The sequence below is a fragment of the Penaeus vannamei genome, chromosome 34 (assembly GCF_042767895.1).
Source record: "Penaeus vannamei isolate JL-2024 chromosome 34, ASM4276789v1, whole genome shotgun sequence".
NCBI classification, from domain to species: domain Eukaryota; kingdom Metazoa; phylum Arthropoda; class Malacostraca; order Decapoda; family Penaeidae; genus Penaeus; species Penaeus vannamei.
The window spans coordinates 13,261,935-13,274,849 of record NC_091582.1 but is presented as its reverse complement, the minus strand read 5'-3'; the positions used below and the strand labels follow the sequence as shown (position 1 = coordinate 13,274,849).

Sequence of the window (12,915 nt, the reverse complement as noted above, 5' to 3'; positions counted from 1 at the left end):
CTCCTCGTACCAGCGCTCAGACCCACATCGTTGGACAAGGAGATCGACCACATACTTGGTTGCATTCGTTGGAGGATCCTCCAGAACTGCAGGGTATATAGGAGTGCTGAGTTCTGTGGTAGTGACCATAGATTGGTTGTGGCTATTCTCCAGGTCCACTTCAAAATTGCCCTAGGATGTTTCATTTGGACAGGCTGAGGGAGGGGGAGTGTGCCAGGGGGTTTGCTGTGGCAATCTCTAGTCGTTTTACAGTGCTCGACAATCTGACGGACTCTGTACTTCTGTGGGATATCTTCAAGTGCAAAACACTTGATGAAGCTCAAGAATCGATTGATGAACGCCCGAGAGCGAGACAGAATTTTATCACATAGGAAACACTAGAAGCCACAGATGCTTTTCGTTCGGCTTGTCTGGCAGGGGATCGGGATTTGCAATGTTCTCAGGTTCGCAGAACTCGGTCTCTGTTAAGAAGGGACAAGGAACAGTTTATTAGGAGTCTTACTGAGGAGGTCGAAGGCTATTTCTTAGTAAATGACCTTCGTCCTGCATACCAAGCCCAGAGAAAGCTGAACTCCAAGCCCTCTTCACAGGTGACAGCAGTTTGCTTAGTAAGTGGCCAGATCGTCTCAGATCCTGTTGCAGTACGGGAACGTTGGGCTGAGTATTTTGAGCAGTTGTACCAGGTTGACCCACCAACACTTAACTTGGATGTGGGTAGTGCCGAGATTCCATTGCTGGACCCACTCATCAGTGAGGACCCTCCCTCCCTAACTGAAGTTAAGGGGGGGGGGTTATCTCCAAGCTGAAGAGAGGTAAAGCAGCAGGTATTTGTGGCATCCCATCTGTTAAAGGCTGGTGGTGAACCTATGGCACAGGGGTTGCATGCTGTCCTGGCTGCTATCTGGTTGTCCGGTACCATTCCCCCTGACCTGTTGAAGGGTGTGGTCATCCCTCTCTGGAAGGTAAGGTTCTCGCCCACATCCTTCTGAGATGTATTAGAGACCACCTACTGAGGCACCAGAGGCCGGAGCAATGTCCATTCACTCCTGGTAAGTCCACAATAGGATTTTTGGACTAATAATAAGTATGTATACTGGTAATGAAAGTGCTGTAAAGTGTGGTGGGGGCCTGTCAAGCTTCTTTCCTGTTAGTTCAGGAGTGAGGCAAGGCTGTGTCCTTGCACCAACACTTTTCAACACTTGCATGGACTGGATACTAGGCAAAGCTACTGTTCAAAGTCATTGTGGAGCAACTCTGGGTTACCGACCTTGACTTTGCTGATGATGTTGCTATTCTGAGTCTTTGGAATCCTTAGTGGTGGCTCTCGATGCATTTAGTAATGAAGCGAAGCCCTTGGGTCTAGAGGTCTCCTGGATCAAGACCAAAATCCAGGACTTTGGGGACATATTAGGAGAACCTGTGCAGTCGGTACGTGCTTGCAGCGAGGACATTGAAGTCACAGAGAGTTTTACATACCTTGGTAGTGTAGTTCATAACTCTGGGCTGTCAGACCAGGAAGTCAGCAGACGGATTGGCCTGGCAGCAGGGGTCATGAATTCTTTCGACAAGAGTATTTGGAGATGCTGGTACCTGTGCAGAAGGACCAAGCTTTGCGTCTTCAAGGCCCTGATAATGCCAGTTTTGCTATACGGTAGTGAAACCTGGACATATCCTGCACCTTGGAGTCATATCTTGACACCTATTGTAATAGGTCCTTGCGCCAGATCATGGGGTACAGTTGGCGGAACCATGTGCAAAACCAATGGTTGTACCGTGAGACTGGCACAGGACAATCTGTGATTGCCAACTCAGGCTATATGGGCACCTGGCTCGCTTTCCTCAGGATGATCCTGCCCACCAGGTTGTCACTGTACGAGATAACCCTGGATGGAGGAGGCCTGTGGGACGACCCAGGAAGTCGTAGCTTGGGTAGATTGATGAAACCTGTTGTGAGAAGCTTGAGATAGGCCGATTCCCTGCCGGGCGGCTTACCATGAGGGACCCTCGCAGGTACAAGCAAAGGGTGGATGCAGCTATGCACCCATGTCGGCGTTAGCTTCTAGATGATGATGTGTTGCATATACTCGGCCTCCATAGAAAAAACTTGAAAAGGCAATTTCCACCAAAATCAAGCAAATGAACTTTAAAAGTAGCACTTGCAATCTATTGATTTGATACCGGTGATATTTTTTATAAGTTTGATAATTTTGATATAGGATTTTGTTTATGGTCTTCGATCAGATCCTGTATTTTATTGTTTTATAAAAATAATGCTCTCCTTTTTTGTCTTTGCTTTTAATTTAAAAAAGAATAATAACTAACCATATCCATTTGTGCAGGTTACACGTACTGCCCATTGTAGCTTTGCTGTCATCATCAACATTGCTGTCATATTAATATTAGATAAAAACAGTAATAAGAATAACAGATTTTCATTCTTAAAGTATAGTAATAGTAATTGTCTTTTCGGTAAATTCTCTTTTCAGGGTAAGATGTGCAGTGGGGAGCTTTCATTTATTAATTTGATTGATGATATCAAAGAAAAAGTCGCTCTGAAGATTCTTGAAGAAAATGATAGAGAAGACTTCAGGAGGGCTTTCACTGATGTCAACAGTAAGGCAGTCAGTGGAGACGATGCAACAACTTCATTGAGTTTATTGTATACTGTGATGAGTAAGGATGAGTTCGATTTCAAGACTGAGATCGTGAATATTGTAATGAGAGGAGGCACTGGTGTCAGTGCCCATGCAAGTGTTGTGGGAGGGATCTTAGGTGCTACCATTGGTTATTCACAACTACCCCAAGAATGGTTAGGTGAGCTCCCACAGGAAAATATTAGATTATTGAATATTAAACTGAATTCGTTATTGGATTTGTTTGGCTTGCCATAAAAAGAAGTCTTGACTTAATGTTCAGATATTTTGCATATATTTTTTTGCTTTGTACTTTTTTTTTTTTTTTTTTTTGCAAATTTAAGAATTAATTAAATACAGAAAGATATTTCCTTGAGTTATTACAATAACTGTATTTGTTATGTTAAAAGATAAATTGGAATCTATGTAGATTTGGAAACACAATCTTCAGAAAACACATAAATCCATTAATAAGAAGGGCTCAGTGGCCACTGATTGTCGTTTAACCTATTCCTTTCAGCAAAGAGTCATAGGGGATCAAGAATATGTGCTGGACTCCTTTAGATAGTTTGTTTTATAAAAATGTAAACAAATTAATGTGTTTCCATTTGTTGAAGAATACTGGGTGTGACAGTGATTTGTTATTTGAAAGTTACTAAGACATGTCCACAGTGAAATGGTTTAGGGTTTTACTGTTGTTGCAGTTGTATTGTATTATTTTTCTATGTACACTATTAATTTGTAAGTTTTTTTTCCTGGAAAGATGATAAAAGTATCCAAAATGGCCGGGGTTGTATTGTAAAAAATGGAATTAAAAGATATATATAAAAACATGCTTGAATCTCCTATATTACCCTGTGAAGTGCTAAAGGCGTATAGAGATGCCAAAAAAATTCACCTTCATGCATATTGGCCTTCATTTTATTCCGTACAAAATCAGTCTTGTGTTCAGAATTTGCAGGTCCTTCTTTGTATTGAATCTCAAAGTCTTAGAAAGATAAGTCATGAGCATACCTAGTCATTCTTGGTGATTTGGTGCGGCGCTTGAAAACATAGACTAGTGGTCTGTGATCGGTATAGACAATGAACTTTCTACCATAAAGATACGAGTCAAAGACCCGAAGACTTTCGACAACAGCAAGGGCTTCACAGTCTATTGCAGGATATCGGCTATCTGGATCTCGCAACTTGTGGCTATAGTAAGCAACAACATGAGGTGTTCCATCTGCGTCCCTTTGTATCAGTGCAGCTCCTACAGCAAGGCTACTGGCATCAGTGTGTAACTCAAATGGTTTAGAGAAGTCGGGTTGTTGGAGAACAGGTGAAGAAACAAGATGTTCTTTAAGGCTTTCGAAAGCCTCCTGGTCTTCACCCCATTTCCACGGTTGGCCTTTCTTTAGAAGATGCAGGGGAGCAGCTAGGGTTGCATATCCTTGGATGTGTTTTCTGAAGACGCCAGTAGCGCCAAGAAAACGAACCTTCACAGTGTGGGGCACAGGGGTCTCAGAAATGGCAGTAACCTTCTTACGATCTGGCTGGACACCTTCAGGAGATATAGTGAATCCCAAAAAGTTGGTGGTGGTTGTAGCAAAGCTGCACTTCTTGGAATTTAACTTTAATCCAGCTGCAGAGAGGAGTTTCAGTGTTTCCTCCAGGTCTGACAGATGTGGAAAGCCTCTTGAATAAATGATGATATCATCCAGATAAGCTAGGGTATGGCGCCCTAGAACTGAAGAGAGGACGATGTCACAGTTCGTTGGAATGTTGTTAGGGCTGTGCTGAGACCAAATGGGTCTACAGAACTGGAAAAGTCTGTATCCATCACTGAAGGCAGTCTTTGGTCTGTCCTCTGGATGGACCTCAGCACTCCAGTAGGCTGCCTTGGCATCCAATATGGTGAAAGTATCTGTTGGACCCAACTCGTCGAGTTCTTCAATGCGAGGAAACGGATATGTATTTGCTGTGGTGACTGTATTCCATTCCATTCTTTTTCTTGACTAACACCACAGGGCTAAGCCATGGTGATGTTGAAGGCTAACTCACTCCTTGCTGTAGCATAGAGTTACACTGCTCTCGAATGATGCTTCGTGTCATTTGAGGGAGTTGCCACTGCCGAGTGCACACAGGGGTAGCATCAACCAATTAATCAGATGTTGAACACCTGGAATATGGCCAGCTACTTCTTCCCCTCCATCAAAAAGTTCTCAGTAACGATAAAGGAGTGAGTGTAGCTTCTTGCGCTGGTCTTCCAAGTGCTGTAGGTCTGTAGCAAGTTCATTCAAGCGTGGGTGTGGCAGATCCTCCAAACCTTCAAATGCTTCAACTGCAGCAAGTGCCAATGACGGGGGTAGTTCCTCTGCAGAGATCCAGCTCATCATCGTAACCGAAGTCTTCCAGACCATGCATCTGATCAAAAAGATCTTCCTCCCAGTTAAAGTCCACAGCTTCCTCACTGTCCTCCCAGAAGTCAGTCTCGATGGGATCTGTGTTCCCAGCAATGACTGGATTCAGTGGCACAGTGCGTGATGTCTCGGTGGTGTAGATTTCATCCACTGGAGTTACAGTCCCCAAGCGTGTTCCCTGTGTCAGTCGTACAGGCCTTGCCGTTGTGAGGCTGTAGTAACGAGGTAGGGAGAGGCGCACAGCTGAAACTTGGGGAATCAGAAGAATATCACCATCACTAGGGCCAGTATTTGGTAGGAGCTCCGTCTGTAGGAGGTGTACTGCAGAAGGTGAAGGGTTGTTTGAATTTGAAACTGCAGAGGAAGGCAAGGACTCAGAGTTCACCTGATCAGGTTCAGCTACTTTTGAAGGACCACTCTCTCCATTCACGAGGCATAACTGCAACGAGCTGGTATTGGTGCAGGTGATTGAGAAGGCCCGACCTTCCAGAGTAAGGTACGCCCAGTCATCTTGCAAGCTAGACGACAGGCTGAAGGAGGTCCTCCGCAGTAAGTCCATCCCCAGGAGAATGTCGCCAGGGAACTGAATGTCACACACAGTAACTTGACGTATCTTCAGGTCAGCATCAAGGCAGAAGGTCAGGGTCACTTCACTATAGGCATCCAGGGACTTGCCTGTCACACCACAGAGTTGACGTGCAGCAATCCTCTGGCATAAACAACCATGTGGATCAATCAGCTAAAGCGCCCTGGGCTTGATAATTGTCATCTCGGAACCTGTGTCGATGAATCACAAAGCAGTGACATCCTCAACACTGAGTGCCATGAGTGGTCCCACAGGTCCTGGTGAAGTCACTTTGGCTATCGCTCTGGTGGCCGCTGCTTGAGGGTTGGTGGCTCCCTGGGCTAGTTCTGCCAGTGGCTCTGGGAGCACTGTCGCCCTGGCATGGCTGAAAGGGACAGTCTCTGGCAAAATGGCCTGGTCGCTTGCACTGGTAACACTGGCGATTGGATGAAGGGTGGGCACTGGAGTTCGTTGCAGACAGAACACGACACTCAGGCGAGTTGTGGGTGGCGACCTTGTGATAATTGCACAACTTTCCTTGGACAGCCACAGGAAAAGCTGAAACAGGAGTATCGACCGAAACAGGCATCGCATAGTGATCACGTGCACATGGGGGACGGTCATGTGAGCGCTGAAATTCTGATGGTGAGGAACCATCACCATGCCTGATGCCATTATGCGAATTCCAAATTCGCTGAGCAGCCTCAGCAATTTGAGTTGGACTCCCATCCTCCTTCAGGTCAAAAAAGTCCCGCAGCCAAGCCAGGATACCTCTTAGAAAGACTTTCCTGACAAGCTCAGCAGGATCTCCAATTGCCTCACGATGGTCCCGGTATCCTTGATAAACACTTCCTTCAAGCTGGAGGAAGTAATCCATGGGAGCTTGTCCTGGCATCATTCGGTTTTCATACAGGACTTTATAAAAATCTGCTGCAGTGTAGGTTCCACGACATTTACTGCGTAAGGCAGCTTTGAAGGTCTCCCACTCCGTAATTTGGTCAAAAAGAGGAGAGTTTATAATCAGCTCGGCAGGTCCTCTGCAATTAGCCCAGACTGCTTGAATGTAGGCCTGTGAGCTTGAGGGTTTCACTACATTCTCGATGGCTCGTATCCACCCTTCAATCTCCTGGTTCTTTTTAAGCGGCTGCGAAGCTGTTGCATCATCCTTAAAAAGAGGTACCTTCTCCTTGGTGAATATGTAGGACACTGGGGCTGTGCTGGAGGTTTGTGCAGATGGGCAGTGGGCACTGGTACAATCCTTGCAGCGTGGCATCTGATCACTAGAACTTCTTCCGACTTCAGGTGCTGGCAGTTGTGGTGAAGCTCGCCACAAATACTGTTGTGGTTGACGTTGAAGCAATGGGAGGCAACCCACAGGCTCAGGAGTTTGGGCTCTGCTACGTGGGAGGGGTTGCTGTGGTGCACGAGGCAGGTGGACATCACTCATGGCAGAAGGATAGTTGCCACAGGACAGTCTGCCATTCAGGTCTCCTGCACTTGGCTGTCGCTGGGCAGGTGTTGATACCGTATGCTGGTTACGGCGAAATTCTGTCAGTTCACGTTCCCGTTCCGGAAACTGAGCTTGGAGCTGCTGAATTTGCTGGTCCTGGTCATCTACTGCTTCCTGCTGCTGGCGTCCTGTTTCATTCCTCTCCCGATCAGCAGACTGGATTTCCCGTTGGGGACGTGCTGTTGCTGCTCAAACTCCACACGCTCCTCAGCTTGTCTCCTCCAAGCTTCCACGTCTGCAAGTTCTTGAGGCTTTCTTCTTGACGCTGGCGCCGTGCATCAAGTTGACTGTTCTGCTCTTTGTATTCCCCAACTTCCTCTACCAAAGCATTCACCCGATCCAGCACCTCTCTAAACATCGTGATTTCGGTCGCCATCACCTGAACTGCCTGCCTTACTTCTGGGTTGGAGCTACCAGCGACTACAGGTAGGAGATGAAACTCTGAAGCTGCACCAGCAGGGGATAGATCACAGGTTCCTGCGCTGCTGGAATCTTTTGTTTCTTTTCCTCTCCTGGTCTCTGATCATACTAGTACAAACCTAGGCGCCATGCATTCAGCCGCCGCGGAGGCGAAGACGACGCTTATGCGCTCTCTTACAAAACCGTAAGGCAAACTGCAGCAATGCTAAAACAACCACAAGAATTCATCCACACTAAAACACCAAAAAAAAACACGCAATATGACCTGGAGCGCCAATGAGAAAACCAACGAGATGACCAACACTGAACACGAAACAGTAAACTAACCCTCAAACACTGATGAACTGCGACCAAAGACTTGAAGCTGGCTTGGGGAAAGCGGGTAAAAAGACAGCAAAGACATGAGTAATAAAAGAGTCCCTAACTAAGTGAGCCACAAAAATACCTAAACTAGGAGACCTGGCGATTAGTTGTAAAAACAGCAAAAGAAACACGCCGATAGAAAGGGGGTGGAAGTACTGAAAAGTAAAAATTGCCAAGCTCTCGGTAAACTACAAAGACTACTGCCCTGAAAATCTAAAAAAAAATAAAACAAAAATAAAAAAAAGATGAAATGTAAAAGCAAAACAGAAATAAAATCACAAAGTGGCTCACCAAAATCTACGTAAGACAGCATGCATGATATAAAACTAACGGGAAGAGATAAGCTGGACGTCTAAACATTAAGGAGTAATACCAAAGCAGAAGCTTATGGGGACCATCTGGTGATTTTTCGGCGATTTTCACCCCTCTTGCCGAAATTGACTTTAATGCATTTTCATGGAGTTTCTAGGCCCCCGGTTCTCCCCTGAAAATTTCAAGGCCCGACCGTTATTTTTTGGGTGGAAGCAGCGATTTTCGATGTCGACTGAAGTATTATTTTTTTGATGTTACCTTAGAAAATCTGGGTAACAGACGCAATGATTAGAGATAATAAAAAATGAGGTTATTTTCTGGAAGCTTATAAAATTTCACATAAGATGGGACCAACGTTCTTTTTTTCGGAATTTAAAAAATCCGACAAGCGTCAAAAAAACGATAATGAAGAAATTTTCCATACAAATAACTAAACATGTGTCATTCATATGGTGTATTATATTTTCTTTATGTTTTCATCATACATAGCTTGATCTATGAGCAAAACATTTCGAAATTGCAAACCTCACCCCCCCCCCCGCACGGGGGGAATTTTGCCAAATGTTCCAGATCACCACCAAAATTTTATGGAATATTAAATAGACTAAGACAAACCTCAGGTATTTTTTTTTTTTATTCAAATCTGTTCATAACTTTTCGAGTAAGAAAAAAAAATCCTGGATCCAAACCATGGTCCGCATCACCACCAAACTGCAATAAGCGTCCAAGTTAGGTTAAAACTCACCTTTGGTTAAAATCTCGTTAAAATGTGTTCATAACTTTTAAAAATATTAGAAAACAAACAAAAAACAACAAATAAACAATCAACAAACAAGGAAACAAACGGAAGTAACAATATAAATAAACAAAAGGTCGTGGGGTACACGAAAATGACCAATATGTGCTCATATACCTTATATACATACTTTCACATCGTAGACCCTGTAGAGTTATTCCGCAGATTTAAAAAGACGATTTTCATGGTCCACGACGGCCCGGCAAATATACGTTGTAAAACCCCTTTAAAGCAACAATAATAGGTAAATGATAGATAATTATATCAAATAATAGTATTCTGTACATGATTTGTCATGTAAAATGTAAACATAATAGAAAGGAAAAAGATCGCGATTATTAGGTCCTTCACATTTTTACGCATAGCACACGTATTTTCGGTCCAATATTAATGTATTATGAATCATGTTGAATAATAGTTTTATTACATGCTGCCATAAGGATTTGCAATATTTTCATGTGGTTCTTGTAAAAGTGACATGTTTTCAAAATCTCTTAATAGGGTGTTAAAATAGTCACCTTCGGAAAATATTCACCAAAAAAAAAAAGTAAGGTCAACTTCTCATGTTCTGCATATAATAGTAGAAAGATAGTTCTATTCAGTCATGAAATCAGAATGGCTGTATGTTTTCTTTTGGATTTTTGAGAAATTAAAAAAAAGGTCAATGTAGGCCTATAGACCCCCAGATCACTGCCACCACTTTGCGCTATATGTAAGATTTTGAGAAACCATTACGTGCTGGCAATGTCCGTAAGACTTCAGAATGCAGGCAGATGATAGTGGATTATGGTGTAGGAAGACTAATCTTATAACTTGTTTTGTTGATACCAAGATCGCCTTGGAAAGATAAAGAAAACGTAAAATGCCGATATCTCGGAACTCCACCTTTAGGGGGGGGGGGGGGGCAGATCCTCATGGGTGCAATTTATGTCCAAAATTAACATATTATGGCTCATTTTGTAGAAAAATAAAATATCTACAACTTGATCCAGAGCGTTTTCGCAATTTTTGCCAGTACTTCTTGCAAAAGTGGTTAATGTAAGAAAATTTTTACTTTTTTTTTCTTGAAGTCCCCACCTTCAAAAATTCACAAAATAATATGAAGTCGAAATCAAAAAAACACTCGAACAAGTTGCAGATATAGGGTAGTTTTATGCAAAATCAAATAAAACTGAATGTCTTACCGATTTTGAAGACGTGAGAGTTTGCCCCCCTCGCTGCATTTTCTTTCTTTTTTTTTTTTTTTTAAGAATTTCGGTTTTTTGACAATAATCCAAAAACTGTTCGGGCGATTTCGAAAAAAAATCGACCACAGGCAATGGGAAGGGGCCCAAATAAAAGGGTGTGTATTTCATCAAAATCGGCAAGAAAGTCGAATAATCGAGAAAAAAAGTAGACGGTACCCTTATTCACTGAAAAATCCCGCCGCTGCCACCATAGAGTCTGTGGTGTTCCAACTAAGCATCCATGGCCAGGGGTCCCGCAACATTAATTCCCACCCTTTGTCCTAGTATGGGAACACACTATCCCTGATGTACTCTATGTACAGATCCCATTGAGGTGTGGTAACGTGGAGGATATCTTCATAAGAAATACTTGGGCAAGTTCCAGTGTGTGTATCTCTCCTTAATTTTTAGTATAAGCAATTGAAACCAGTGAACATTTGAAATTAATATGATATTGAACGAGGTAACATGAATACAAAAGAGATAGAAAAAAAGCTCTATAAGTGTATTAATAAGTAAAATAAACGAATAACAGCAACTTCAAAGTCAAGTGCTGGGCTAAAGGCTTACGTTAAAAAAATAAATAAATAATAATAAAAATAAAGAGAGGAATCCCAAATGATCCTCAGGAAAAAGGCCCATCAATTAGTACTGAAAGGACAATTCTAAAATACACCAGCACAGAAGCACTGAAGGTACATCTCGAAAGAAATAAAATCACTAAGGTGAAACAAAGCACAGCCAAGGCCTGAGGGGACGGTGAATGAAAAAAAAAAAAAAAAAAAAAAATCTAAAGCATCACTAAAAAGTTCATGTTTCATTTAAAAGAATAGATCACGTCCAGCTCCTAGTAAATATTTACATATCAGGCACTCAATACTTAACTTCTCTTTTGCTATAATTCTGGCGATTGATGTTCTCAGGTCAAACAAAAAAAGGTGATAATGACACAAACACTGACTACTACAGACTGACTGTATTTGGCGGGAAATTGGGTCACATATATACATTCTGTGACGTCATCAGTCACGTAAAAAATAAAACAAAAAATAAAATCAGAACACAATAAAAAAAAATATCCAACGGGATGTCCAAACACAAATTAAGAGAAAAAAAAAATACAAATAAGAGAGAATAAAAATAATTTTAGATGGGTAAAAATACGACTTCGAAAAGTCTCTACTCCAGGATGAGTCAGCAAGAAATCTATCTTTTGATAAAAAGAGCGAAATAAAATAGGCAAAAAAAGTCAATTATAGATCAATAAAATAAGGAAATAAGAACTTGTAAAAAACAACAGACACAGTAAAAACGAAAGTATATAAAAAAAGAAATAAAGAGAACGACTCTCAGGCAGACTAATACAAAAACACGATGTAGCGCGGATAAAGTGTGGGGGGGGTACCGACACTCACCCTACTACAGGAGCTGACGAGTGATCCTCGGACCGTAGAGATGTGGGCATGGGCATGGGGAAAAGCCGGTCATTTCTACCTCCTACAGGAGTGGACATAAAAACTGTTCATGTGCACGGATTTATTTACGAAAAGCACTACTGCTACTACAGCCTCGGAAACACAGATGGGGCAAGGACAATCACTGGCAAAACAACGGTAGTATCACAGTAAATCACAGCACGCGAAAATCAGAAAAATCAGGAGTCCTCCCCAGCCCACACTCACACCTCTCCACAGGCAAGGTCACCCGCCAACTGCCTTCTGTGGCGACTCCATGGCGCGTCACGGCAGGGGTAGCCAAGTATCCGAATTGTAAGAGGTTAGAGTGTGGGTTAAATGAGCTCCTATCGAACCCAAAACTTACTATGTATACTTCTGGAGGTGTGGCGTTTATAAAAAGGGCAAGGGCTTGTCAAAAGGGCATCAGAAAAAGGCATTAAAATAAGAAGTGAGCACTCCAAGTGGGCAACACGACCACCCGTTCGCATAAGCGAATCCATGAATCCGGGCGCGTTCGTGTAACTAAAAATACGTAACTACAACGAAATGAGATAAACACACAACATATGCAGAGACAAAAACAAACAAACAAAAAACGACAAAGATGGAAACCACAATGGAACGAAAATGATAAATCCTGCGGGAGCGAAAGAGATGCTTGCGAGGCTGGCGGCAAAGTGAGAGGGTTCCTGACACGATCATTGTGGGAACCTTGGTTATCACTGTAATACTTCAGTTTGTATAATTTTTTTTCTCCAGATTTCTCGGAAAGGGCCCGTGATTTTTCTTTACCTTACACAGCCATGTTTATATCATGTATATAATTTTTCGTTCAATAGAGAGGCCGAGGGCGAGGTAATTGAGAGAGCCCGAGGCCCTGAGCAGACAGGAGAATTAAACTCGCTGCAGAGAAGACGATGAAGTGTGCGTATTTTCGGCGGAAAATGCGGTATAAATACAAAATGGGTAAAGTAACAATGCTGGGTCGTTTGCGGTTGAGTGTGCTGATTGGCCGACGGCTGCTTTCTTACCTTCCGCGTCGCGGCGAATCAGCGGCGCGGGCCTCGCCACGCTTGCCTGCCGGCTGACTCGGCGTCGGGGCAATTATGCTGAGCGAGGTGCGCCGGTGCCGAGGTGATTGTGGCGTCCGCCACACAGCCATGTTTGTTATTGTGTAACCTACTCGTATTGCGCATTGTCTGGATCGCTCACAGTCACATGCATCATGTGA

General features: G+C 43.2%; 1 protein-coding gene across 1 annotated transcript in view; it reads left to right on the top strand.

The window, feature by feature from the left end:
- The window catches only part of LOC113820614 (uncharacterized), a 31,918-nt gene extending 28,454 nt beyond the window's left edge, over positions 1-3,464 (top strand). The window contains exon 6 of the mRNA XM_070113453.1: positions 2,487-3,464. Coding sequence (XP_069969554.1) covers positions 2,487-2,891 — 405 coding nt within the window. The 3' untranslated portion in view covers positions 2,892-3,464. The remainder of the gene's footprint in view (positions 1-2,486) is intronic.
- The last annotated feature ends 9,451 nt before the right edge of the window (positions 3,465-12,915 follow it).